Source organism: Blastomyces dermatitidis (genome assembly GCF_000003525.1).
Source record: "Blastomyces dermatitidis ER-3 genomic scaffold supercont1.1, whole genome shotgun sequence".
NCBI lineage: Eukaryota > Fungi > Ascomycota > Eurotiomycetes > Onygenales > Ajellomycetaceae > Blastomyces > Blastomyces dermatitidis.
The window spans coordinates 9358133-9381915 of NW_025544774.1; the positions used below are offsets into that span (position 1 = coordinate 9358133).

A 23783-nucleotide genomic window follows, 5' to 3' on the forward strand; every position below is an offset into this window, starting at 1 on the left:
GGTCATACACTACTGAACGCCACCAACATCGTATTACTACTATATTTCTTATCATCATCAGCTTACTACAATGCTCCTCTAATACTCGCTTATGCTGGCTCTCTTGGCTCGCACATTTGTTTTACTATAAATAGCTCTATCTTTTGTATGGAATTAGATATAATAGATAGTGTACGGATAATATAAGAAGCAGATCTTGATACACATAAGATTCATATGTCTCCAACATATTCATCCGTGACACCCATTCTGACAGAAATCCAGCTATGCGACCCTTGAACTTCTCAAAATCACCGATCAATTCCGCTGCGAATAATCCTGTGAGAGGTGAGATGTGGTGAGTACTTGGCATCGTCTCTATTGAGACAATGCGGTCAAGATGGGAGCGCCAGACCTACTTATGTTCTAGTCACAAGGCTCAATAAATGTCCTAGTATGTCCATTTGTTCGTTCTTTAGTGGTAGATGATTGATATGTCATAGAACTTCGCGGAGGTTTTGCCTCACCCGACGTGTAAGAGGGGTGCGGGGGGGAGGGGGGGAAATCGTGGAATATTAACGATAGGATAGGGTGCAACGGCCGCCTCACAGCGCAGGTAGGGTGGAGCAGATTGGTGGAGCTGGTCGGGCAGAACAATCAAGTTATTTACAGCCCCTGGATGATGTTGAGTCTTGTTGTCGTTAAACCTTTGAAGATAGTTCCTCCTTTGTTCGTGGTTCTCCTTGCCCCACCATGGGGCAAGAGTCACATGCACACCACCTTTTCGCAGCGTTTTTTTGACAGCAGTTTCGATTTGGAAGCGTAAAAAACAAATCATTCGACATGCGCTTGGAAGATTGGCTGTTCCGTGAATATCCCGCCGATGCAAAAATCACACAATCTTTGCAATCCGTCATCACCAGGAAACATTTGTACAAAATACTGGCTACTGGAGTGTGCTGGGGGGAGAGCCCTCGTTCTCGCCGTCTGCCAGGTAGTCTGGCTCTGGGATTGTGTATATTTCGCGGTGTAATCCAGTTTGACTTAGTACCATCCATCCTAGTCACAACCCATAATATTTCATTTTAATAGGTTAGACTAACCTAGCCTGTAAGTACAGTGATTACTAATACCTAGTTTAATCCTAAATATTTCGCTTCTCCCCACCGCTAGAGGATTCTCGCCTTTCTCTTAAATTCCTCGTACTCATTTCGCTTTTTGATATAAGTCTTTATCCCCCTCTAATGGCCGATAACAGTTCATCAGATTACGAGGCTCTCTACCGCAGAGCGGAAGCGGAACGAAGGCAGGCAGAAGAGCGAGCGGCACGGGAAGCAGAGTTGCGAAGGCAAGCGGAAGAATTGAGAAGGCAGGCAGAAGAGCGAGAGGCAGAGGAAAAAGTGCGCAGCCAGCCGACAACACTCGGAGAGCTCATCAAAGGATGTCATGATTCATTCTCCCGGCCTTTGCAGGTTGGAACGCCATCCCGCTCCACGAAGGGGAGTATTCCATCACCCACTGGGAAATACTGTCCAACGAGCCTTCGCCTTTGGTCAAGCTGTCCGGTTCAACTGCAAGAAATTTATGATGCAGTTTCCACTTACCTGCAACCAGCTGGAAAAGACGCACCTCGGCTATTCACATCTCTTCTTGTGCTAAATGAACTTGGTCGGCGGTATTCTAGCCGAAAACTACGAAGTGAAAAGGATCTGGAACATTACGAGCGAACCGCTGTGGAAGATCATGTCCATGATATCATAGCCGAGCTATGCAAAATACCTGATGCCCGAGAGAGATTCCGGCTTGGAGATGGGATCCTGTTTGAAAATCATGAAAATATTCTACAGAAATCAGAAGAGTCAGAAGTACAGCTGCTTGATGAGTCCAGCACAAAACATCCCAAACCAGATTCATTCTGTATTCATCGGATCAACGATTCCACCAATACTTTGATTACGACAGTCGAGTATAAGCCGCCACACAAGCTCTCGGTTGAAAATCTCCGAGCGGGCCTTCGATCGATGAAGCTCTGGGAAGAGATTGTTCAGTCAGACACGATCCCCAAGAGTGATGAGCTGAACAAGGATGAAAAGCTGAGATATAATGCGGAACAGCTGACTTGCTCAGTTTTGGTTCAGGAGTATCATGTCATGATCCAAGCTGGACTGGAGTACTCCTACATAACTAATGGATTTGCTATCGTTCTTCTTCGTGTTCCATACAGCGACCCTAGTACACTCTATTACTATCTCTGTGAACCAAACATGGATGTGATTTCAGAAAATCCTGGGGTCTTTTATCAGTCAAAGACAGCTATTGCCAGAATATTATGTCTCTGTCTGATGTCCTTTCTCTCGGATATCCGTGACCAGAAGTGGCGGAATGCTGCAAGATCCCAGCTCCATATATGGAAGACAAGTTTTGACTTTACACCATCGCAAATCCCCGATGACGAGCTGCAACAAACTCCTCCAGGATCGGAATATGCAAGCTCGGAATATATGCCCTCTGAACATCTGCCATCATCTCCATTACAGCCCGGCCATCGAGTTTCTACCCGATCTCAAACCACCTGTGCACCAATAGATACCTCTCCTTTGGGTGATCATATGGATTCTTCCAACTCCGACTCTAACCAAGCAGCGCACGGTCGGAAGCGGGGCTTCAGCCAAGTGATGTCCTCCCCACCCAGCCAGCATTCATCGGCGCGCCCAGCAGATCCTAGGCCATCGAGCGGCCAAAGCCAACACACGGCACGTTACTGTACGCAGCGATGCTTATTGAGTTTGCAACAAGAAGGTGAATTGGATCATCAATGCCCTAATGTTTCTCTCCACCGGCGAGGCCAGAATGATGATCGACATTGTATCAATGCAAGGAAGCTTGTGCAAATACTGAATGAACAGCTCAATCATGACCTTGATCATAACTGCACACCATTTGGGACTTGTGGATTGTATGGTGCACCCTTCAAGATCACTTGTGCTGCATATGGCTACACTCTTGTTGGAAAGGGAACAACAGCCGGGCTATGGAAAGTTGTCTCACGTGAAGCAGAAATATACCGGGTTCTTCAGAAAGCACAGGGTTCTGCTGTCCCTGTATTTCTGGGGACGATTGATTTGAAATTGTTCCTTTTCCTCCATGGTGCTGGGGACATCCGCCATATGCTTCTCATGGGTTGGGCGGGGGAGAGTATAGAGAACGTCAAAGACAAGGAAATGCTAAGTCGTGAGATTTCCAGGTCGAAGAAGGAAATCCGCATGCTGGGAGTGGTACATAAAGACCTGCGGTCTGCCAACATGTTATGGAATGATGAGCTGCGCCGGGTCCTGATCATAGACTTTCACCGGTCCGACATAGACAGGCGTCTGATGAAAAAGCGGGTTGGATCCCTGAAAAGGCCACTTCATCAGGTGGGCATGTCGAAACGACCCTGTAATAACAATGGCTTGACTGGGCGTATCTCTACGACAAGAGGGTCAGACGTCCAGAGTAGCGTCTGAGCAGAGTTGGAAACAGGCCCTTGAGAAACAGCCTGAAGGTGCTGTTGCCTTCTTGTCGACTTGTTCTTCCTTTTGCCTGTGGATTGAACTGTTCAAATATATTTTATTTCACCAGTCAATTTCGTATATTTTAATTTTACATCTAAAAATGAACTACACAGCTGGAAAGATCCGAATTTTAGGTCTAGAAGATATATGTATGATAACCCAGTAACAGCAGCTCGTACCATCAACCAGTAATAACAATTGGGTTTCAGCAAAAGTCACTTTGTCTTCCGCGTCGGATTTTTATCTCACGGACAGCCAAGGCAAGGAACCAACAATCTCAATAACTCGATGTCGATTCCCATTCATTTCATTCAATTATACTCATTCTCGACGTACCTTGGTGAATAGTCAGCAATAATGCTTGCCGACACTCAAATGCTACGTGCTACATCCCGATTTCCTTTCACAGAGGCCCGTAGATCAGCATCATATTGTTCTTTACTCTGTGTTTCTATTGACTCGAGTATCGTGGACATTTGCCCAAGTATTTCAATGATTTTGAGCACCTGGCTATGGATCTCCATGATTTTGTCTTGCTGAGACATATTGTCACTGCTTTTGACATCTGAGGAGGTTGACAAAAGTCTTCGCATGCTACAGTTGGCATTCGGCATGGTGGTGAATGCTTTAAACATTCTATTTTAAAACATCCTATTGCACGTGAGAAGAGCGACGGGGATTCTGTTGAGATGCAAATGGAAATTCCAGTCAATGATCTATTACAGTTTAAGAATATATATATGGATATCCAGAATCAGGGAGGCTTTTTATACTTTTCTCCGGGGCTAGACAAAATAGACAAAACTGAAATGATTGAAAGAAAAACCAAAGTGAGAAACAAAGAAAAAAGGGGGAAGAGCAAACAAACAAACAAAGGAACACACACAAAGAAAATACTATATCATGACATAGGCCAGGTAGACCTTGAGCGGGAATGTGATAGGCAATATCAATAGAGCTCCTGAGCTGGAATGAAATCTGAGAAGCAAAAGAAGATCAAATGAAGGGAATAGAAGCAATCAAGAAAACAATCAAGACAGGCATAGTATGAAACAAATCAGGGCTGAAATTGATATTGACACATTATAACAGATGAAGATCCTGACCAATCGACTTTTCAATCCCGTGTCCACCGCCCCCTTTGCGATCTCCCATTGACCTGTCCCCTCGCGCGCGGATCCCAGGATTCACTACCTTTTCAGCCAGCCACTCCTAATCCGTGAAGAGAGACCGGCGTGGGATGCATCGGAAGTGGCCACTCCATCCCGCGGTAAAGGGAGATTTCCGTAAGTGGAGGGTATGTGTATAGCTGTGGCAGCCTCTTTGTAGCAGCTGTTGGGATATTCTTGCTCAACAGCATTCATGTTTTCTCACCCTCAACTTCAACTTTGACTTGCGAGTTGGCAGTGGGGTGTGATGCTTCAGCTTGGTGGACTACTGCACCTGCAGAGTTGCCTTGAATCTGCCCGGGAAGCACTTGATGATCTCATCCCATGACTTGCTGTCCTTCTTGAGTTTCTTCAGCAGCATGTCATCCTCTGAGGTAAATGGCACATGTGTATCAGTCATGACAGATGGCTGCTCTTCACAACTGAGGCTTGACAGACTGTGTGCATTTGCTGACAGAAGTCAGTCAGTCTCCTCATGACAGAATGTTATAGTGTAGCACACTTTGAACCTGATCATGTAGCTTGAAAGAAAGCTGGAGACTGATATATCATCACCTGAGTGATTTGTCACTGCATCATCTGGTGAGACAGTGAACACTCTGGAAGAATCATCAGCTGAGTTTTTACTGTGCTTCATTGTTGGATTGCATTTCCCTGACTTATCATCTACCATAGCAGCTGGAGAGGGATCTCCCATGCAAGCAGCAAATGTGATGACAGACCTGGAGGACCGCCGCGTCTAGAGTTTCCGCCGCTTGCATGGCCGCCTGGCGACATGGTCATCATCATCACTTTCCTGATACTCCTCATCGTCGTCATCGTCATCACTGCTGCAGTCGCTGAAGTGATTGAAGTCACTGTTGTCACTGAGGTTGCTCCTGTTGCCTCGGCCCTCTCCCTTCTGGAGAGCGTCTGGCTGGGAAGGAATCTCGACTCAAACATCCATGCATTGCACTTGTCCCCGCCCCATCAGCCTGCATGCTTCTCCAGAGTGCTTTCCAGGGCTGACAGGAGTTTGAGGCTTCAATTTGGCTCCCGGGCTGGAAAGTGTATTCACAACCTCTCCGCCCGTGGCACTGGCGCGCACATTGAGATCAATAGTCCTTCTGAATTCATCATTGTTCAGAGGATTTTCTCCATCACTCTTCAAGTTCATGAGAATCAGTTGTTCTGCTGAAGGCAGTGTCAGAAGGCAGAGCTTCACAGACAAATCAACAGAAAGTTGCAGAAGCTGACTTACTCTGGCAGCCTACTGACCTCAGTAACTTTGCTAAACTGTACAGATGTTGGTCAGAGACACCTGCCAGGCCAGGCAGAGAACATGAGGCTTCTGGTTCACACTTGTCCAGCACTGGATCGCGATTGTGATCATGATCAGAGAGAGGAGAGATGGTTTTCTGAGCTGATGATCAGTCAGTCTTCTGTGAAGATCTATCACTTGAGGCTTCCCGGTGAGACATGGCGTCTGGTGTGGTTGAGCCTGGAGAAAACATTGTATTTTCAATCAACAGAGTGTTTGATGCTCAAACACTGATCTGGCTGTTCAGGCCACTTAGAGTATCTCTACAGAAGGGAAGAGAGGGCCAGAGAGATGAATGAGTGTTAAATAGTGGTTCAGAAATAATGAATTGTGCTGAGGGCATAGAAGTGAGCTGGGAAAGATGATGTTCACAAATAGAGGGTTTGATGGGGAGAGGCTGGAGAGGCTTGAGAGACTTGAAGAGAAGTGAGCAGTACAGGATGATGAAGTTCATATTCACAGCCATGATTATTAGAGAAGGGAAATCATAGCTGGTGAGTGTTAAACTTCACAGTGTATATGATTCATTCTCTCACATTCAAACAGACCGGGAAAGCAGGCCTCTTATATAGACTCTATGTACATTCTTTGCATCAGTGAAAGGGTGAAGAATTCAGTTTCAGCTATCCCAGCTACAAGCAGAGCAAGGACAAATTGTTGACACTGAAATCAAGTGATAGTTTCTCATCCTTTTCCCTCATCTTCTGCTCCTGCTCGAGGAATCATTCACACCCTGGGAGAAAAAAGCAAAGATAGAAAGCAAAGGAGTTCGCTGGTCAATTGTTCTCTGATGCGATTTTGCGCTATATGTATTCTTCATCAAAGCCACGTCAGCTGGGCAGTGGTGCCTCGCCACGGATCGAGGTAACTCTCCGGATACGGTTATCGGCCCCACGGCAAGGCAGACTTTGAAGTGTATGAGACGGCCGATTCGCGTGCAGGAAAAATTCGAATCTGCCTCTGGAGAAACTGTCAGAGAGAGCGCGGCCCTCACAAGATCTGCCCCTCTATCTCTGCATTCTTGATCCTTTTTTTTTTTCTTTTCCCCGTCCCATGTACCAACCGTCGTTGCATGCAATGATCAGGAGCGGCTGAGTCGCGCAGGGATCTCGAAATTTGACTATCAGATTGAGAGCCACTGTTGCAGAAATTACCCGTCTTCTCTTGTGAATTCACCAGGTTTCTCTGGAAAGGCTGAAGATGCAAATCATTGCAAGATCCCCTTGGTCCGGACCAAACAAGTATCACAATTGTCACTGGGGTTGAAATGATTGAAAGGGGAAGAAGAAGGCGCAGCTCCATGTCACCGCGGAGATAGCTGCGACGGGGGCGACCTCCCTTACATTGGAAAGGCCCTTCAATCATCTCTCTCCGATTCACCGAGTTGCTGGGATGGTGGTGGGAGTGGTGAGAATGGTGAGATCTAGAATGAACAAGGCTTCCATATGCAGGAAACCCGGCCGAGGTGCATACGCACCGGGTGCCACATAAGACGGGCCTGACGCTCACTGCCTACGTCCGTTGGGGTGAGGGATTTTTGCCATTGACAGCTAGCCCAAGTGAGGGGAATGAAACACACGGCGATCCTTCGCGAACTAAGCACAGAGGTGGAGCAAGCATGCAAGGCGCTTTTTTTCCATCATGGGTTGCAGTTTGAGCACAGGGAGAAAACGCGTCGCAGAAGCGGGGTTGAAGGACGTTGTTCTCAGACAGGTAATTTCCGGTACAGAGGTGCAGCTCATTTGGATTCTCCTGTGGCTGACAGAGGGAAAAAGAAACCCACGCAGTACACATGGCTGGTCGGAGGAGAGGGAGGTCTCAAAGGTCTCAAGGCACCTCTTCCCAGTGATTTTCGTGAGAAGGGACATGAGGTGAAACGGACGGTAAACGGGCCTCACAGTGCAGGTGCCTGGCTGCCGGTCTGCTGGCACATCCGCCAGCAAGAATCAGCACAGCATGGCAGGTCCCTCCATGCAGGACCCGGCCCAGGCGCCGGAGCGGAGCGAAGCGAATGCGACGGCAGCACTGGCATCGTCGGCAATCGGTAGCGAGCCAATGAGGCGGGTGAGAAGGAAGAAGGGGGTGCGAGGTGGCGCCATTAGCACCGGGGGACCCAGGGGGGGGGCCTGGGTCGGTGAGCACAGGAGAGAAAGAAATGAGAAAGTTGAAAAAGGAAGAGCAAGGCCGTGGAAGAAAGTGGGAGCCGGAGGAGGTTTATATAGGTGTCAGACAGGCCTGATGACTGTGATGTCACGGCCCACCGACGCGGCGAGCGGGAGTCTAAGCCCGGAACAGACGACGCCAGACCCGAACGGGCGAGGCCATGCCCGGATGGGGAGGGCGCCAGGCCGCAACGGGGCAAGCGCGGCGCGGCGGGCGCGAAGCGGCCAGCTCAACGCAAACCGAAATTATACAGTTCTGGTGGGACTCACACCAAGAAATGTATGGGACCAGACCAAATGGGACCAAATGTGAAATTCATGGTCCCGCCGGCCAGTCTAGGCCGCACACCACATTTGCGAGGTCAGCTTACATAACGAGGTCAAGTGGCGCACTTAGCGAGGTCAAGGGTCACCCCTAAAGCAGCTTGCCTCCTTTGCTGATCCAGGCCTAGTGCAAAAGAGGCAGTCCCATATCTATAGGAGGTAGGAAACCCAAATTTGAAGGCGTCCCTACCATGCTACAAATTAGTCCATAAGGGGTGCGGTGTCAAAAAATCTTAATGAAGGCATTCCGATGACGACCAGCCTAAGACCCGCGCGCTATAGAAAGACATTTTGCTCACTGGATTTCATGGAATTCAGGCTCAGATTTATTTCATCGTCAGGTTGCCCCAAAGTCCGGACAGCGACGGCCTCGTGGGGCTGTGGTGCCTGTGCCCCACAGTCCATATTTAAGGTTTTGGTTTGGGCCGGGATTGCGATCCACTAAGCTTAAATAGCACTAGGTTAGAGATTAGGTCTTCCCGTGATCGGAGGGTTGGTCTGTGCGGCTTTTACCGCCAACGTCATTTCTCTGCATTGTTTATTGTTTGTATGGAGGATGGGCAGTTTTGAGGGGCTGGGAATCCTCTGCAATCACATCTAATCACATAGATATGAGACAGCCCAAAATAGGGCAGTAGAAGTGGTCACAAAATCGCGTTTGTAACTCGCAAATAAGAGCCTGCCACGGCGTTGGCTTGGTGGCTGGGAAGCTGGGCGCTCGCCCAACCTCCCAGCCCGCCAGTCACCAACCACCGCATATCATTAATTATCGTGTCAAACCTGCCACTCAAGGACCCATTAATACCAGCAGTCCCGACGGAACCGGATTTATTTTCATGAGCTTTTGTATTTCAATGGCATATTGATTTGCATGTTTCTATTTTACTACAATTTTTGGATTGCTCTCTATATACCCCCTAGTAATAACGACCGGTCATGCCCCAACCAGTTCCCGCCAACTTGAAAGCTGTAAAATGTAAGTTAGCGCATGGTAATATTCCCTGCTAGGCGAATATTTATGCTGACAGAGTTTTGCATAGCTAACCAGCCTCAATTAATTCACTCCTCATCCCAGCAATCCATCGCTGCCTCAGACGACTATTATTCTTTCTCTGACATCTCCCAAGCTTCAAATAACAGCAAAGTCACAGTTGTGCGATATGCAACTCCTCCCACTCGAAAATCTTCTCCATCTCCCAACATGTCCTCTCGAACTACCCAAGACGATATAACCGGAACAGCTGGTAGCAGCGGAATAACCCGTGACCCCGAACAACCCCCCAGACAAAAATACATCGCCCCGGATGTTCAAGATGGTGCTAGGGTAACAGAAAGTGGAACACCATCACCCAGCGTGGATGATATGCCGTACATTAGATTCGCTATCGATCAATTAACTCGTGATGAAGAATTACTTGGAGAGGGACGACATGGCTCGGTTGCCAGCACTGAGTATCCTGTTGAACGTATCATCCCAGATGAAGGTCTGGGATATTACACCAGCACCACCACGACACAGCCCGTGGAGCAACAAAAAAAGGAGCCCCAACTATTAGACCGCTGCGACACACCAGGTAAGCTAGACCATTGCTCGCCTCATATTAGCTGCCGAAGAGACTAACTTGACGGCATAGTTTCAAATATTCTGCTTCCAGTAACACCCCCTTCAGAAGGTCACCAATATCCACCGCTTAACTTCGTTCCTCTAGCCCTCCGACCTCTAGCTCTTATTTCATTAACTACTGTCTGTCTCGCCATGATGGTAGCGCTCATATTTTGTATCGTCTGGTCTCAGCAACATGCCGGACTATGGGCTTACGATGGGTTGGGTGGTTCGCGATATTTTGTGGTTCAATTTTTACCATCGCTACTTGCCATTTTAATTACACTTTGGCTGTTTGTCGTGCAGTCTGCTATCTATCGAATCCTTCCCCTGACAATGTTAGCGTCAGGTCGTGGATCTGAGAATGCTCTGCAAAAGATTCGGATCCTGCCTCGCAACTTCTTGTTTCCGGATATCACGCCTTTCCTCCACGGTGAATGGCTGACTGGAAACTTCCTCGCCATAGTATGGGCAGTTAATATTCTTACTATCCCGCTACAAAGTTCGCTGTTCGTAGCTCGCTACTACGACCAGGTCGAAAGGTTTCAATGGGCGACTACTCGGGGTGTAGCCGGAACGCTGATTGCGCTTTATGGATTGCTCGCCATGGCAGTGCTAGGGATTATGCTTCGTTTTAACTGGCGAGAAAGCGGGCTTCTTTGGGATCCCGTCTGTCTTGCCGATATAATCCCCCTGATTCAAAAGTCTAACGTGCTAGATCAGTTTCATCGGACTGAAATTTCTCAGGCCGTTGAGCAGGACCTATTACCTAGTACACTACGTTTGGGATATTGGTCCTCAGACGTCAATGACCAGGACTTTCTCTATGGCATTGGCGAGGAGAGCGCAATGGGGGAGAAATCACCTTCCAATCCGAAACGGGAATCCCAAACCTCCGCTCCCGAACATGCCGACAGCGAGCGACAACACCTCAACAACAAGGACTCCTTCGAAAGGAACATACACTCTCCATTCGTTCGATATCGCTGGACAGAGTGGTTTTTAAGGGATACGTACGTTGTTGCTTGGATCGTCATCGCAAATGTCTTGATGATTGCTTTCATCGTCGTCACGTTCGTAAAGCAACCCATCAGAGACGGATTCGACCCTCTCTTACCTACACTACCCTCGTCAACTAGTTTCTCCTCCTCCAACTTCCTGTACAGCTTCATTCCGTCTCTGATCGGAATAGTTCTCTTCCTCCTCTGGCAACCAATCGACCAATATTTCCGCGCCGTCCAACCGTTTTGCGACCTCTCATCCCCCAATGGTGCTCTTGCTGAGAGGAGCCTCCTGCTAAACTACCCGTCTTGCTTACCGTTAGAAGTCACCGTCCTCGCCCTCAGCACCGGCCATTACAAGGTCGCATACACCTCTTTCATGAGCCTTGCGTCACTTGCTATCCCCGTCCTCGCAGGTGGCGTTTTCATGGCCCGCTACTACCCCGATCAGGATCAAATCCGTATCTCCACTTTTCTGCCTGCATACTACACCCTAATGGCATTCGTGATCGTTTATGCCCTCTCATTCCTCGTTCTTTGGCCGCGGCGTAAACGCTACCTCCCCCACGCCATTTACTCGTACGCGGATATTATCAGTTTCCTTTACCAGAGTCCTCTTCTATCGGATAAGGTATTCCGCCAGCCGAGGACGAAAGCAGATCTGGTAACTAGAGTGATTGTAGCGCCACCTGGGGAGGGCGAAAAAGCGCTATATGCGTTTGGCTTGTACCATGGCCGTGACGGGCAGGAACATCTTGGGATTGATCGGCTGCGGAGAGTCGGCCAAGTCGAGATGTTCGTCACACTGGACGATGGTTCTGGGGTTGTGTGATACTTATTTCGAAGTTACATGGATACCCCTTCTGACTTTCCAGTATCGAACAAGGTGTGATGGAGGTGGATTTAGAGTTGCATATTTCATACTTTGGAGTTTTATGTTTTTATTTTGGTTTTCTTCTGAGATTGGAAGATGAACACGACTGTTTCTCACACTTGGGGCCTCACACCCTACCCCAGGTATCACAACTCATGACCAACGATAATGACGATAATGAACGATATACAACGAATGATACGAGAACTATGGAGCCGAAATTTTTTCGATTTTTATTTTAACGCACTTCTCTCATCTCATGATAGACGAGCGATGGCGCAATATAGGGTGATATATTTTCTTCTAACAATTTACCTTTGTCCTCATTCCTTTCTAAGTAACTGATTCGTGTAGCTTGTTTTCTTTCAACATATCACATTTATAATCCCACCGGAATGAAATAGGTTTTGGTTAGTAAATTTGAGGGAAAACATGTGATTTCGCTCTACCACAGCATTGATATAGAGAAAAAATATCAGAGTCTAGGACATTCAATCAAGGATAAAAGAAAATAACTCCTTATGTTCGTTCATATCTCATGCCCGTAATTAGAAAGAAAAACCATTTGTCATAAAGCCCATCAGTCGGTTAAGCCAATATCCTACAGCAATTCGGTCTGCGATCTTGTCCCGCTCACGGCGCAGGAGGCACCATGGCGCCTGGCGCTAGGCCGCCTCGGTATTCCGAATCTTGATTTTGACCATCGATGAGTGGCTGGCGGTCAACTTCGACATATGCGGCTTCAGTTTGTTGGCGCGAAACCATCGAGAACTGGTCAACGCTCTTCTGATAATCTGTTCGCATTTGAGGGAAGTGGGTGCCTGGATGGAAGACAGTAAGAAGAATGGCAGCGATTATGCACATACTATGTTGCGGTAACTGGTTAGTTTCGTTGATCTCTTTAAGAGGATTAGGGAGGTAAATATAAGATGGAAGGCAAGAAATATGAAACGTACACTCCTTCTAGAATCACAAATGAGACTTCGTCTTGCATAATATGATTGGCCCATCCTCCGACCATCTCGGCGATTCTGCAAGGTTCTGTTAGTAAAAGCTGAGAGGGAAGTAGGAGTAAAGGGTAGCCCAAAGTCAGATAGATGCAGACATACCGATAAGTGCATCGAGCAAAGATCATGAAGAATGAAATACCCAAGCCAATGAGGAACCTTCTGAATTTTGTGTTCCCCCACACTTTCTGAGACTCGACGGTCATTCGGCGGCCACCTTCGCCAAGCAGGCGCCAGAAGAAGTGCCCTGCCAAACCACCGAAAATAATCAATGTGACGACTTGCCACACGATACCAGCAAGCATGATTTGTGCTCCCATATCTTTGTCTGATTCGGTCTCCCCACTTGATGCGAGGCCGCCACCAATACCCTGGAGCGTAAGGGATAGCACGTCGAAGCTGATAAATATCCACGTATAGAGCCATGGCTTTATGACTGATAGATGAGGCCCCAAAGCGAGACATATATGTTTTAGCGTGAGGTATATGGCGGCAGTGAAGAATGACGGTGCGATGATGAGAGTGCAGATCTGGATTTGGAAACCAATGGAGTCCCAGGGGTTTCTATTGAGCATGAGTCGGCCACCATATCCTGTTCAAGATAAATCAGTAAGATATGAGTCAGCCATCTACCGGTCCAATCGAAGATCTGGTTGAACATACCTATGGCTTCACCCAAACAGCCTACAGACATAGCAATCCCGAATGAGTATGTCTTGTATTTGATGGTCTGCCAAACGGCAACAAAAAATAGTACTCCAAAGATAATAAGGCATATCAGGTTGACTACCGGATTAGGCTGGTACCCATAGATAGTCGCCTCAACAGGGCATTGCAGAGTTATCTCTGTGCAGTCGCTAAATCTTCCCATCTCTGGCAATCTGGGTCTTTTGCGGGGAAATAGGAATTGAAATAAAAAGAAGGGAGTATACAAATAGGGCTGGCTATTTTATCTCTGTCGTTCAATTTGATACCCAGGAACTGAGGAAGTCAGAAGTGAGGACCAATGCTCTTAAATAGAGAAGGGATATATATGCCGTCGAGAAAGCCCCTGGAGCAAGAATATAAAAATAGCTCAAAATATTAGGAGATGAGGTGTTAGCGTAAACAAGGTCGACCTTGAAATCCCTAGTCATAGGATGGTTTAGACTCGTTTTATTGGTCAATCTAAGTTTTTGCTTGCTCGTCAAATGCATGACTGTTGAGATGCCCGGGCTCGTGCCGCATGTGTCCTGGCTGAATAAGTCAAACCAGTATGAATAAGCCCGCTAACAAGTAGCTCTGACGTGCCTTCATAGAGCTCCATGGAGTTTTTTGAAGGGGCAGTTTTTATCTGGACCCCTTGTCCCTCGAAGTTAATTAATCTAGGCGATGGTTCTGTTTGGTTTGCTACAAGGCCCGACATGTCTCGAAGACCTAGTTCTGGTTAGCAGGTGCATATCGTGCGGAATTTATGTCAATCATTATTCTCCATTGGCTTCTCAAGCGGGGAGCTGAGCTGCCCTCAATGGTGCTGACCTCCAATGGAGTTTTCGCTAAAAAAAGATCGAGATAAAAAAGAAAATAGTCTCACAAAATTCAAGGAGCCCCAGAAGTTCCTGAATAATTGATAATGCACCAACAAAGTCACAACCTCACACCTCGTTATAGCGAGAGCAAGGTGGGCAAGCAATAATATGTTTTAGATTAATGAAGCGAACGATTCCCTCCCCATTATCATCCACCCATTGAGATACGCAAGCTGATGTTGCACGGGGATGCGTCCATGACTGTTAGCAGCAGCAAGAAGCATCAGACACCGTTGGGAAAGCATTCAGCCACCTTGCAGGGCTGAGATGCCCGCCAACAAGCTCGGAGCTTGGGCATCCCTTGCCAAGCCATCACACCAAGGCTTGGTCGGGCTGATCAACTATCGGCCGTAAGCTCACAAATGACGCGCTTTCAAACAGCTTTTGTGAACTTGTGACGCAGCTTAAATCTGACATGGACCATGTTCAACCTGACATGTCCGTTCCGGAAAAACTTGTTCGCCGGCATTCGCTGACGTCGAGAATTAATATTGACCGGACGAATGCGGATAAGTCTCCGACCTGGAAGCGACGATATCAACACTTATCCCGTTGGCAACTTGAGTCATGCCAAGGAAATCTCGTGTCGATTTGGCGACACTCCTCATCGCGGTTTGGCGCTTCCCCGCCCACCACGATGTTCTGTCTCATTTCATCTCTCGCAAAGGTTCGAGATCTTCAGAACTGGTGGATCATGGTAGCCGGACAACCGCTGACTGTGAAACTGGCCATCGATAATAATAAATCAATTCCGAATTGCGTTTGAAAGTCTGAATTTTAGTTGAGCCCGAAAATGGAAAACGGCTCAGAACCAACGACCACCGCTGAACCTCAGCATGCGGCCCCGATTTCTGACGTCCCACTCGAAATCCGAACATCAAGATTGTTCATGAGACATTTGGTTCCCGAGTTGGATGCAAACGATATATTTGCTATCCGTTCACGGATGGATGTCATGAAGTGGAGGTAACATTGAACCGCACATTTGCTTGAGCTTATGAACCCCCTCCTCTCGCGAAAGAAATTGGCTTTTCTCCAATACCCGTATATTTCGCCGATTCCCTTCCCCATGCACTCCGATCATTATGCTTTTGTAGATAGCAAAGCACATGTTATTGCCCTTCTCTTGTCCCAGTTCGCACTCCTATCCGCTGTTGGTCTATAGAAAGCGAGTGCAATGGGTATCAACTAGAGAATAACACTCACATCCAACAGTAGCACTAGGGTCCCTGACGCCGACATCGCTGCCACCAAGGAACATCTGCTTAAGGTCAACCGACCGGACGCCCTCGGTTTAACTGTGTTCGAAGCTTCCAATTTAAGCCGGGCGATCGCGTGTATTGGCTTCTACAAAAGAAACGACGGGACCGAACTTGGATACCTCTTACATCCCGACTACTGGGGGAAAGGATATGCAACCGAAGCCGTTCGGGCCGCCATCGACGTATGGTGGGGATTTGCTGCCACAGTTCACCCAGAGAATAACAGTGATCCACTGTCAAAGCCTAAGAATGACTTGGTCCTGCATGCCGTTACCGACGCTTTAAATGGGGCCAGCAATCGGGTTTTAATGAAATGTGGATTTAAACAGGTCGACAAGCGTGTGGATGAACTTGGACCCTGCATCATGTGGGAGTTGCATAAAGAAGCCAAACTGATTGGTTGACACCCTTAGTTGATGGCGCATAACTGTGAACAAATCCGAAGGAAAGATGAATTCATGTACATGTACACGTACATGTACATTCCTTTCGGTGTCACACGTATTCCTGGTTTGCCCGACTGTTATGTAATTTGTTTGATTTTGCAAGCAGGTAGCTGTTCGTCGTAGCGCATTTGCAAAAAACCATGATCCCTAAGTATTAAACTTGCCAAAATCTTTATTTGTTTCTTTCCCCCCTAGTTGTCCAAGATCAAAATAGTCTATTTAGCCTGGAGGGCGGTTTGTTCTCAAATTGGCGTGGGGCGGAGGTAGTCCACGTTCCAGTGATCAGAAGTGCGATTCCAGTATAGACCAGGCCACAAGGATGCGATAAATGGTGGTAGACCACCAGTTATGATGGAGTGTTGACTGGGGAATTATTATATCAACAAGGAGATGGGCGTTGATACGTATAATTGATGGAAGTTGTCGAAGTTGAGAACTGCCTGTTTGAGAAACTTCGGACGATTTTCCTAAGGCCGCGTCACGCTAACCCAAACTAGATAAACGGTATCGGGCACTCCAAATTCCCGCTCGGAGTTTCAACTGCCATCATTTATTACTCCCGCAGCTTTTGTATTAATCCCCAATTGGCTCCAATAACAACCACAATTTCAAGAAGAGCCGACAAGACCGAACCCGATGTGAACAAAACTACACTTCATTCCTCTACATGGCTTCTTATATTCCTAGCTTCTCACCATCGCCAGGAACGGCGCCATCACCGCTATCAAAAATGTCGTCCACCGCCAGCCAACCCAATGAAACTACCCAGTCCCAATCACAAACACCACCAGCACTGACACTTCAACCCTCCAAAAAATCCCGCATCCCAAACTCTACAAAGCTCCTCGTCGGCGGCACGGCCTTCCTCATCCTCTCCTCCATCATAACCCGCCGCGCCCTGCTCCGCAAGCGCATGAGCTCACTCCCGCCTACGTACACCAGTGCTCCCTTCCACCAACCGCCTGTTAACGGAGCCCTCGAGGCCCTCGAAGCACTCAACATCGCAACGATAAATGTCGCCAGCGTAGCAATGATTGGCGTCGGGGCGGGAATGTACGCGTTTGACATTAATACCATGGAAGACTTGAGGCGGAAGGTGAGGGGCGGGTTGGGAATAGATGGGACGGGACGGTCGGAGCAGGATGTCGAGGAGGAGTTGGAGGAATGGGTTGTTAGTGTGATGAATCGGAAGACGGAGAAGGAGAAGAGAGGGAGTGCGGTGGAGCGGGAATATGTCAATGAGAGGGGGAAGGAGAGGTAGGGATAGGGTTGGGATATTTTGCATGTGTTGGGATGAGAGGGAAGCCGGTGGAGGATATATTGGGGGAATGAATTGGAGGGCATATATAACTCGCCACGCCATGTTGCGAATGCGAGTGATCTTGAGAAGAGGACAATTAGGTATATTTCGGTTCTCCCGGGACGTTGAAAGGGGTTCTTATAATCACCACGATTTAGAGCGTGCGGCGCACGACCTTGGAATCATGTCATGTAAACATGACATTCTCTTGTTCCGTTGGATTACGTCCCGAAAAATCTACTGTATCATAGCGCTTTTAAAGAATTTTGGACGAGAGGACAGATTAAAATGGATATAAGATATTTCAGGAAAACTTAACCCATAAAAGCTACGCCGTACAAATGGCATAACAAATGTCATAAATGAAATACCGCATCCCAATGAGGTAGGCAAACACACAGAACTGAAAAATAAAAGCTAGCTGTTGGGTAGTAGTACAGGGTAAAAAGGATACATATCACGATACTATCAACCTACTCCTCCTTCGACATTCGCTCGTATCGCTCACGTGCAGTTTCCTTTGTCTTCTCGAGGAACTCATCATACCTACCCCTCGTATTCCTTCCGGCTTCCTGAACGGCATCGCCAACTTTGCCTCCCTGAGCACCCAACCCAACGCCTTGCACATACAGATCAGTAGCGATTGGGGCTGTCATCCCTGAGCCTTCCGCGCCGAGTCCAGAACCAGCAGACCAGCCCATTTTGCCGAGAAGAGCTGCGCCTTTCGAAATGAGAGGAACCTGTGGTGCTTCCTCAATTTCCTTTTCCACTTTCTTCTCCTTCGCTTTTACCGATGGCCCGAAAGCCTGACGACGTTCTTTGGCCCGGTCACGATATTCTGAAGAAGGATGATGTTCGGCCTGGTCCCGTTTCTTCGCCAATTTCGCCAAGGCTTTGGTCTTAAGACCTTCATTTTGCATGTTCTCACCGTGAAGCTGACTGAGTCTCTCGTGCTTGTTCACTTCCGCTTCCGTTTTAAATTGGCGCATGCACAGATAACAGCATTTACGGTTAAGATCGACGTAGGACTGTGTTGGTGCAGGTGACCCAGAAGATGAGCCACCTTCGCTGCCACCCTGTTTTTGGTCGCTGCCCGAGCCTCCGTCCTTTGGTTCATCTCGCTGAATACCATGCAGCTCAGCGTGACGGTTGCTCCAAAACTGCAAGTGGCTAGGAACAGCAATCTTCTTTGTGCTGAGGGATCCTCCGGCATCCGCCTTTCTCTTCTTTACCTTTTCAACCTCCTTGCTAGTCTTGGGGTTCTTGTCAGCCACGGTGGATTTTGTCGCTCGGGGTTTGGAACGGTTCTTATCCAGATCTTCTGTCGACACCGTCAACTCAGTTGCATAAGCAGTCTCGTCCCAGTATGCTAATTTCATGGAAGGGTTTCCAAGTGGACTGAAAGTGAATCGATCAGTGCTGGCTGTAGGGTTTATGACGGGAACGAAGACCCCGGCGTGGATATAACTAGCTAGAACAGGTTTCGACGAAATTGTGAATGTTTCGAAGGAGTTATATCGAGCCAGTGCGGCTTGAGCATCCTACAGGCGCGTTAATTAATATGGAATCAATAAAATGGATTTAAACTAGAAGCAAGCTGTACTTACTTCTACGGTTGCAAACTCCGCAAAGCCGTACTTCCAACTTTCGTTACTTCGACGATCTCGTATGAGCAATACGCGCCGTATTGAGCCTTCTCGTGCCCCGAGATTGGCATCTCCTGTCGTAGACGCAACCTTGGCGCCCTTTTTGGCGGCGGTGGCTGCACCATGTCCCTCTGAACCCGGCGTTGGCTTATAAAGTTTTGCTACCCCTTTGGCAAGAAGTTCCTCTGTAACCGACGCCTCTAGGCCTCGAAGAAGAATAAATTGGGATGGTGTCCCGTCGGGAGCTACATCGTTGTCACCGTGATTCGCAACGCGTGGAGGGTTGGCTATCCCAGGAGGAAGTTGAACAAAATCTTCGCTAGTCAGCTTTAGAGCTCGTGAAGCTAGACATCCCAAAGTACATACCGGCTCGAACTGCTTGGCATCTGAAACAGCGCTGTCGGGTTGCGTAATTGACTATGGAACACTAAAATAAGTGCTCGTTAGTTAAAGTCACCCAGTAGGAAGCGAATCTAATGACTCACGATCTTGCATGTCCACTCTCCTTCAGCTTTGATTCGATTACGGTCTTCCCTTTCTCGACTATAAGCTATTCTAACCCTCGTACCACGCTCATCAGTATGTGATCCGCTGTCCCCATAGAGATATATGGTAGGAAAATTGCGTTCCAGGAATTCACGAGATTCATCTATTGTAGGGAACCGAAGAAAGCCCAGCTGGCGGGATATCTCTACACAGAAGGATCAGTATTGTTCACAACAAAATGTGGGAAATTAAATTAGACGTACTCGTTTGACGATCGCGGATGACACGAACATCCTCCAACGTCCCGACATGGTAATATTGGGTGAGTTCATTCAAAATCTGTTACAAGAAAGAATCGACCGGAATTATGACCGGCGACAAACACATCTCAGCATACTGTCTTCCAAGAAAAGATGACGAAAACGTAGTGCAGCCTCTCATATCAATGGGGATTCAGATTGCTGTGCATTATAGTGGGGAAAGGGAGGAATGGTCGAACGTCGTCTTCATTCATGTCCACTGGTAGGCCTTCCATCATGATCTCACGACTTTCCTGGCCGTAGTAAGGACGTCGGCGGCCGCGTTGGCTGCGGCTTCTGGATCCACTACGACTTCTGCTGTGGCTTCTGCTGCGACTGTCATATCCAGGGGAGCGATATCCCTCCCGGTCACGGTCCCTATATGACGACCTTCCACGGTGTCGTGGAGGGGACCAAGTGGGGCGCCGGTAGTCGTCTCGCTCCCTAGATCGGTAATCCCTAGAAGTTGAGATTTCGCCATCCCCGCCGGGATGCATCCTATCCGCCGCTGGACCACGAGGAGTCCGAGAAGTGTCTTCAAGTAGGAAACAGAAATGAAGAAATCAGCACAAGCTCAAAACGAGAGATGTATCCATTTATTCGCCCTAGTGCGCGAAGTTGATTTTACCATGCGGAGGAGAGCGTGTACCGCCTGGTGAGCCGTATCTACGGTCCCTGGATCGTGAGACAGGGTGTGGAGGAGAGTAGGAGCGGGAGCGGGAGCGGGAGCGGGAGGTTCTATCATCATACATGCGTCCGTTCAAGTCGTTGCGGCGAGGTGGCGGATTGGTCGGGTTCCCGCGGTACCCTCTATCTCTAGGGCTATATGAAGCCATATTGTGATCTCATGGACAAAACAAGATTGAGGTGGATATTGGAGGCAAAAGACAAGAGTTTAGAGGGTGTTGGGAAAGCTCTGGGTGTGGTGTTGGAATGGCTGCGCCGCCCGTCGGAAAAGGCAACTCTTTGGTTTAGTCAGGGGATTGGTCAGGTGATAGTTAGCTATTTAACACTAACCAAGATTGGAACATATCTATCCTGCCTAACAGCGGATGTGCCCCGAAACATCGCAGCTTCGATGACAACTATGCAGAGGGGTTCGGGGGCAGATGGTTGGCCTGACGGATGTTCCACTTGTGGTTCATCATAAATGGCGCCTCATTTCGTTCCATCTCCGTCTTTATCTGCTAGCGAGTGCAAATGACTGGCTTCGAATACTACCGTACAACAATGTCTTTTTCAGGGTGGCGAGAAAACAGCTTCGGGATCACCGATGTTCCAAGTTTGGGGATACAGCTCCTTCCATGGTATTAATGCAACGAGATTTGTTCCCTGGAGCCGGAAAGCGGGGCGAAATGTATCAAGAATCTAGCGGGTGGTTTGGAAATGTATTTGGTCTAGATGGAGCTCTGGGTAAGATCATCCACTGTCTTTCAATACTGGATACAAACAACTTGAACCTGTTTACGTGGTTTATATGCAATTTTGAAAGCCGTCTTCGTATCTGGGCTCATTATGAGGATGTTATTTGACGATATGAGCTATGGTGGTTTGTCAAATTCTCCGACTTCTCTAGGAAACGGAACCCAGTGGTTGCAGGGCGCTACTGAGAGATATTGAATATCTTACAAATATCAGGAGTTCATTATCGTAGGGGATTGCACTCTGTCTTATGGTATAGGGATCAAGGAGGCCATGCTGGTTGACTTGAACTCTCAGAATTGAAGGATCAGAGAACAGAGACGCAGCCCAAGGTTATCAAACAGAAGAGAATAGCAATACATGAGGGCGGATTGAAATTGATATTCCCCAAAAAAATTTGCTGGAATCACAGCTAGGACCATGATAAAATGCATTTCTGGAGGGCAATAATGAAGATTATACGAGATCGACTGTCGGTTGGTGGGGGGTGTTTTACCATTATTACACTTATTAATGTACTCCGTATATATCGCTATGAGCGAGCCAATACGAGCAATTGGCGACGTTATCTCGGTTGGCATTGTCGTGGAGTGGCTTGCAATATAGTTAGAAGCTCCATTTAGGGTAGAAACTAGGATGTGGGTTCCGTCTCAACTCCGCCGTCACAGATATGGAGTAATAAGAAAATAAGTTGACCTGCATAGCTAGACTAAAATCTAATATGATAACTACTAATCGTAGTACGGAGTACTCCGTAGACTAACAGAGAATACAGCCATTGAACCATCTTCCAGAGCCCCTCCGCCATCCACATTGACAACAGCTTAACCAAATCTAGCCTGATCGAGTTGGGGTTTATTGCCCAACAGGTCGTCGATCTCGGCCATTATCTCCGGAGTGAGCTTGGGAAGCACCTTCAAGCTCCCGACGTTCTCGACGACCTGCTCCGGTCTCGAGGCGCCCGTGATGACAGAACTCACGTGTTCATTCTTCAAGCACCAGGCAAGGGCAAGCGCAGATAGTTTGCATCCAAGTCGATCGGCGATTGGCTTTTCATATACGGTCAGATATCTTCTATGAAGTACCCATTGCCCGTAAAAGGTAGAGAGGGACTGAAAATAGGGAAGTAATAATTTCTTAAGATTATAGTCAAGAACGTACCTTGAGCTTGGCCACTTTCTGGATGTCCGCGTTCCAGGCCTCGTTCCCGTATCCCTTTCTGACAGACGAGGTATACTTATCCTGGCTGACCGCAATCCGTGAATCCTTGGGAGGTTCTGCCGCCGCTTCATTGTATTTTCCCGTCAAAATGCCCCCCTTCAGCGGCGAGAAAACGGTCAATCCAACTCCACACCGGGACAACACTCGCTGGTATTCAGACTCGACTTTTTGCCGGTCGATCATGTTGTAAAGTGGCTGTTCAACAATCGGCCCGATTAATCCGAGCGATTTGGCAACTCCAGTCGCTTCAGCAATCTCGTCCGCTGACCACATTGACGTTCCCCAGTAGAATGCCAGCCCTTTGTTAATGAGGTAGTTGAAAGCCCGAACTACCTCTTCCATGGGGGTAAGCCTATCAGGACGATGGGCATAGATAATGTCGACATAGTCCAGCTCCAAACGTTTGAGGGAAGCCAATGTTCCCTCGATAATATGCTTTCGAGACAGTCCACAGTTGTTGATCTCTAAGTCCCCATGGGCGGTGCCAAAATTGACCTTGAACTCATCAGTTAGCAGATGGCTCTATGTATGAGAGTGTAGAGTAGTAGTAGTTCGTGGGCAATTTAGAACCTTTGTGCTGATGACCAGATCGTTGCGTTTCCATTTAAACTCCTTAATGGCCCGGCCCATAGCAATTTCGGATTTGCCAGCAGCATAGCTGAGGGGAAAGAATCAATGACCCGTACCTCTGTATCAGAAATTTACCGCGAACATTAGAACAATTACCTCTCAGCCGTGTCAAAGAAGTTGATACCTAGGTCATAGGCCTGCTTCATGCACTTCATTGTTCCCTCTGGAAAAAACAGGTATGCATTAGCTATCTTGAAACCCATTCTAGTGTAATCGCCCCTTGTTGCTCTCTAACATGAAATAATCAATGAATCCATGAAGCGTGTTTTACCTTCATCTACATGCCCGCCATAGCTGTATTTTCCGTCAGTATAAATGTCTATTCAAAGCCGTGATTTAGGCGAACATACGTGAGCCATCCTCCCAACGATATCACAGAGACATGAAGTCCTGAATTGCCTACTCTGCGGTAGAGCATTTCACTTTTCTTGCTTTGCTCCGCCATGGTATTCTGTAATCGCGGTTGCGGTAATTTGTATCAACCAATTAGGAAAATGCGCCGTTCAAGTGCTGTCAAGCAAGGTCTTCCT

The 23783-nt window shown here is 47.8% G+C and overlaps 10 protein-coding genes across 12 annotated transcripts; 5 read left to right on the forward strand and 5 right to left on the reverse strand.

Moving 5' to 3' along the window:
- The first annotated feature begins 22 nt into the window (after positions 1-22).
- On the forward strand, positions 23-4036 carry BDCG_01279 (uncharacterized protein). Its single transcript, XM_045416780.1, has 2 exons — positions 23-1026; positions 1100-4036. Exon 2 carries the CDS (start codon positions 1224-1226, stop codon positions 3483-3485), a length of 2262 nt encoding a protein of 753 aa, XP_045272432.1. The 5' UTR covers positions 23-1026; positions 1100-1223; the 3' UTR covers positions 3486-4036.
- BDCG_16308 (uncharacterized protein) lies at positions 3726-4147 on the reverse strand (the record flags this gene model as incomplete). The annotated part of the gene is made up of 1 exon (XM_045425558.1): positions 3726-4147. One exon carries the CDS (start codon positions 4145-4147, stop codon positions 3905-3907), a length of 243 nt encoding a protein of 80 aa, XP_045279507.1. The 3' UTR covers positions 3726-3904.
- A 43-nt stretch (positions 4148-4190) lies between these two features.
- On the reverse strand, positions 4191-5966 carry BDCG_01280 (uncharacterized protein). Its single transcript, XM_045416781.1, has 4 exons — positions 5943-5966; positions 5712-5872; positions 5425-5656; positions 4191-5152 (listed from the first exon to the last, which is right to left on the reverse strand). The coding sequence occupies exons 2-4, from the start codon at positions 5856-5858 to the stop codon at positions 4968-4970; spliced, it is 564 nt and encodes a 187-aa protein (XP_045272433.1). The 5' UTR covers positions 5859-5872; positions 5943-5966; the 3' UTR covers positions 4191-4967.
- Positions 5967-7394: 1428 nt separating this feature from the next.
- Positions 7395-8477, forward strand: BDCG_01282 (uncharacterized protein; the record flags this gene model as incomplete). The annotated part of the gene is made up of 3 exons (XM_045416782.1): positions 7395-7715; positions 7790-7856; positions 7903-8477. Exons 1-3 carry the CDS (start codon positions 7644-7646, stop codon positions 8475-8477), a joined length of 714 nt encoding a protein of 237 aa, XP_045272434.1. The 5' UTR covers positions 7395-7643.
- A 219-nt stretch (positions 8478-8696) lies between these two features.
- BDCG_01283 (uncharacterized protein) lies at positions 8697-13081 on the forward strand. The gene is made up of 3 exons (XM_045416783.1): positions 8697-9464; positions 9529-10062; positions 10123-13081. The coding sequence occupies exons 1-3, from the start codon at positions 9425-9427 to the stop codon at positions 11922-11924; spliced, it is 2376 nt and encodes a 791-aa protein (XP_045272435.1). The 5' UTR covers positions 8697-9424; the 3' UTR covers positions 11925-13081.
- Positions 11775-16732, reverse strand: BDCG_01284. 2 transcript variants are annotated; one of them, XM_045416784.1, is made up of 5 exons: positions 14547-16732; positions 13637-14389; positions 13076-13565; positions 12923-12997; positions 11775-12831 (listed from the first exon to the last, which is right to left on the reverse strand). In XM_045416784.1, the coding sequence occupies exons 2-5, from the start codon at positions 13842-13844 to the stop codon at positions 12600-12602; spliced, it is 1005 nt and encodes a 334-aa protein (XP_045272436.1). In that variant the 5' UTR covers positions 13845-14389; positions 14547-16732; the 3' UTR covers positions 11775-12599. The 2 variants fall into 2 exon arrangements, with proteins under 2 accessions (XP_045272436.1, XP_045279508.1); XM_045416785.1 differs by having other exon boundaries at positions 12018-12831; positions 13637-16688.
- BDCG_01286 (acetyltransferase) lies at positions 14957-16207 on the forward strand (the record flags this gene model as incomplete). The annotated part of the gene is made up of 3 exons (XM_045416786.1): positions 14957-15301; positions 15323-15507; positions 15757-16207. The coding sequence occupies 3 exons, from the start codon at positions 14957-14959 to the stop codon at positions 16205-16207; spliced, it is 981 nt and encodes a 326-aa protein (XP_045272437.1).
- A 46-nt stretch (positions 16733-16778) lies between the features above and the next one.
- Positions 16779-18374, forward strand: BDCG_01287 (uncharacterized protein). The gene has a single exon (XM_045416787.1). It carries the CDS (start codon positions 16917-16919, stop codon positions 17508-17510), a length of 594 nt encoding a protein of 197 aa, XP_045272438.1. The 5' UTR covers positions 16779-16916; the 3' UTR covers positions 17511-18374.
- Positions 17748-21180, reverse strand: BDCG_01288. Of its 2 annotated transcripts, XM_045416788.1 has the most exons (7): positions 20998-21180; positions 20181-20942; positions 19945-20020; positions 19681-19886; positions 19562-19622; positions 19157-19509; positions 17748-19090 (listed from the first exon to the last, which is right to left on the reverse strand). In XM_045416788.1, exons 2-7 carry the CDS (start codon positions 20475-20477, stop codon positions 18023-18025), a joined length of 2061 nt encoding a protein of 686 aa, XP_045279509.1. In that variant the 5' UTR covers positions 20478-20942; positions 20998-21180; the 3' UTR covers positions 17748-18022. The 2 variants fall into 2 exon arrangements, with proteins under 2 accessions (XP_045279509.1, XP_045279510.1); XM_045416789.1 differs by having other exon boundaries at positions 20181-21001.
- A 1046-nt stretch (positions 21181-22226) lies between these two features.
- Positions 22227-23698, reverse strand: BDCG_01289 (voltage-gated potassium channel beta-2 subunit; the record flags this gene model as incomplete). The annotated part of the gene is made up of 6 exons (XM_045416790.1): positions 22227-22451; positions 22564-23118; positions 23194-23281; positions 23350-23416; positions 23525-23547; positions 23604-23698. The coding sequence occupies 6 exons, from the start codon at positions 23696-23698 to the stop codon at positions 22227-22229; spliced, it is 1053 nt and encodes a 350-aa protein (XP_045272439.1).
- Between the last annotated feature and the right edge of the window lie 85 nt (positions 23699-23783).

What these genes read in the sequence shown, in the direction of transcription:
- BDCG_01284 (XM_045416784.1), bottom strand. Translation starts at nt 13,844, where the DNA reads ATGGGAAGATTTAGCGACTGCACAGAGATAACTCTGCAATGCCCTGTT. An exon ending in CTGTTTGGGTGAAGCCATAG is followed by an intron (nt 13,566 to 13,636) that starts GTATGTTCAACC and finishes TATCTTGAACAG; the next exon opens with GATATGGTGGCCGACTCATG. An exon ending in TTTGTGATTCTAGAAGGAGT is followed by an intron (nt 12,832 to 12,922) that starts GTACGTTTCATA and finishes ACCGCAACATAG; the next exon opens with TATGTGCATAATCGCTGCCA.
- BDCG_01280 (XM_045416781.1), bottom strand. Translation starts at nt 5,858, where the DNA reads ATGAACTTGAAGAGTGATGGAGAAAATCCTCTGAACAATGATGAATTC. An exon ending in AATTGAAGCCTCAAACTCCT is followed by an intron (nt 5,657 to 5,711) that starts GTCAGCCCTGGA and finishes GGCGGGGACAAG; the next exon opens with TGCAATGCATGGATGTTTGA. An exon ending in TAGACGCGGCGGTCCTCCAG is followed by an intron (nt 5,153 to 5,424) that starts GTCTGTCATCAC and finishes GACTTCTGTCAG; the next exon opens with CAAATGCACACAGTCTGTCA.
- BDCG_01279 (XM_045416780.1), top strand. Translation starts at nt 1,224, where the DNA reads ATGGCCGATAACAGTTCATCAGATTACGAGGCTCTCTACCGCAGAGCG.
- BDCG_01283 (XM_045416783.1), top strand. Translation starts at nt 9,425, where the DNA reads ATGCCCCAACCAGTTCCCGCCAACTTGAAAGCTGTAAAAT. An exon ending in CAACTTGAAAGCTGTAAAAT is followed by an intron (nt 9,465 to 9,528) that starts GTAAGTTAGCGC and finishes AGTTTTGCATAG; the next exon opens with CTAACCAGCCTCAATTAATT. An exon ending in AGACCGCTGCGACACACCAG is followed by an intron (nt 10,063 to 10,122) that starts GTAAGCTAGACC and finishes TTGACGGCATAG; the next exon opens with TTTCAAATATTCTGCTTCCA.
- BDCG_01288 (XM_045416788.1), bottom strand. Translation starts at nt 20,477, where the DNA reads ATGCATCCCGGCGGGGATGGCGAAATCTCAACTTCTAGGGATTACCGA. An exon ending in CATCCGCGATCGTCAAACGA is followed by an intron (nt 19,887 to 19,944) that starts GTACGTCTAATT and finishes CCTTCTGTGTAG; the next exon opens with AGATATCCCGCCAGCTGGGC. An exon ending in GAGAGTGGACATGCAAGATC is followed by an intron (nt 19,623 to 19,680) that starts GTGAGTCATTAG and finishes CACTTATTTTAG; the next exon opens with TGTTCCATAGTCAATTACGC.
- BDCG_01287 (XM_045416787.1), top strand. Translation starts at nt 16,917, where the DNA reads ATGGCTTCTTATATTCCTAGCTTCTCACCATCGCCAGGAACGGCGCCA.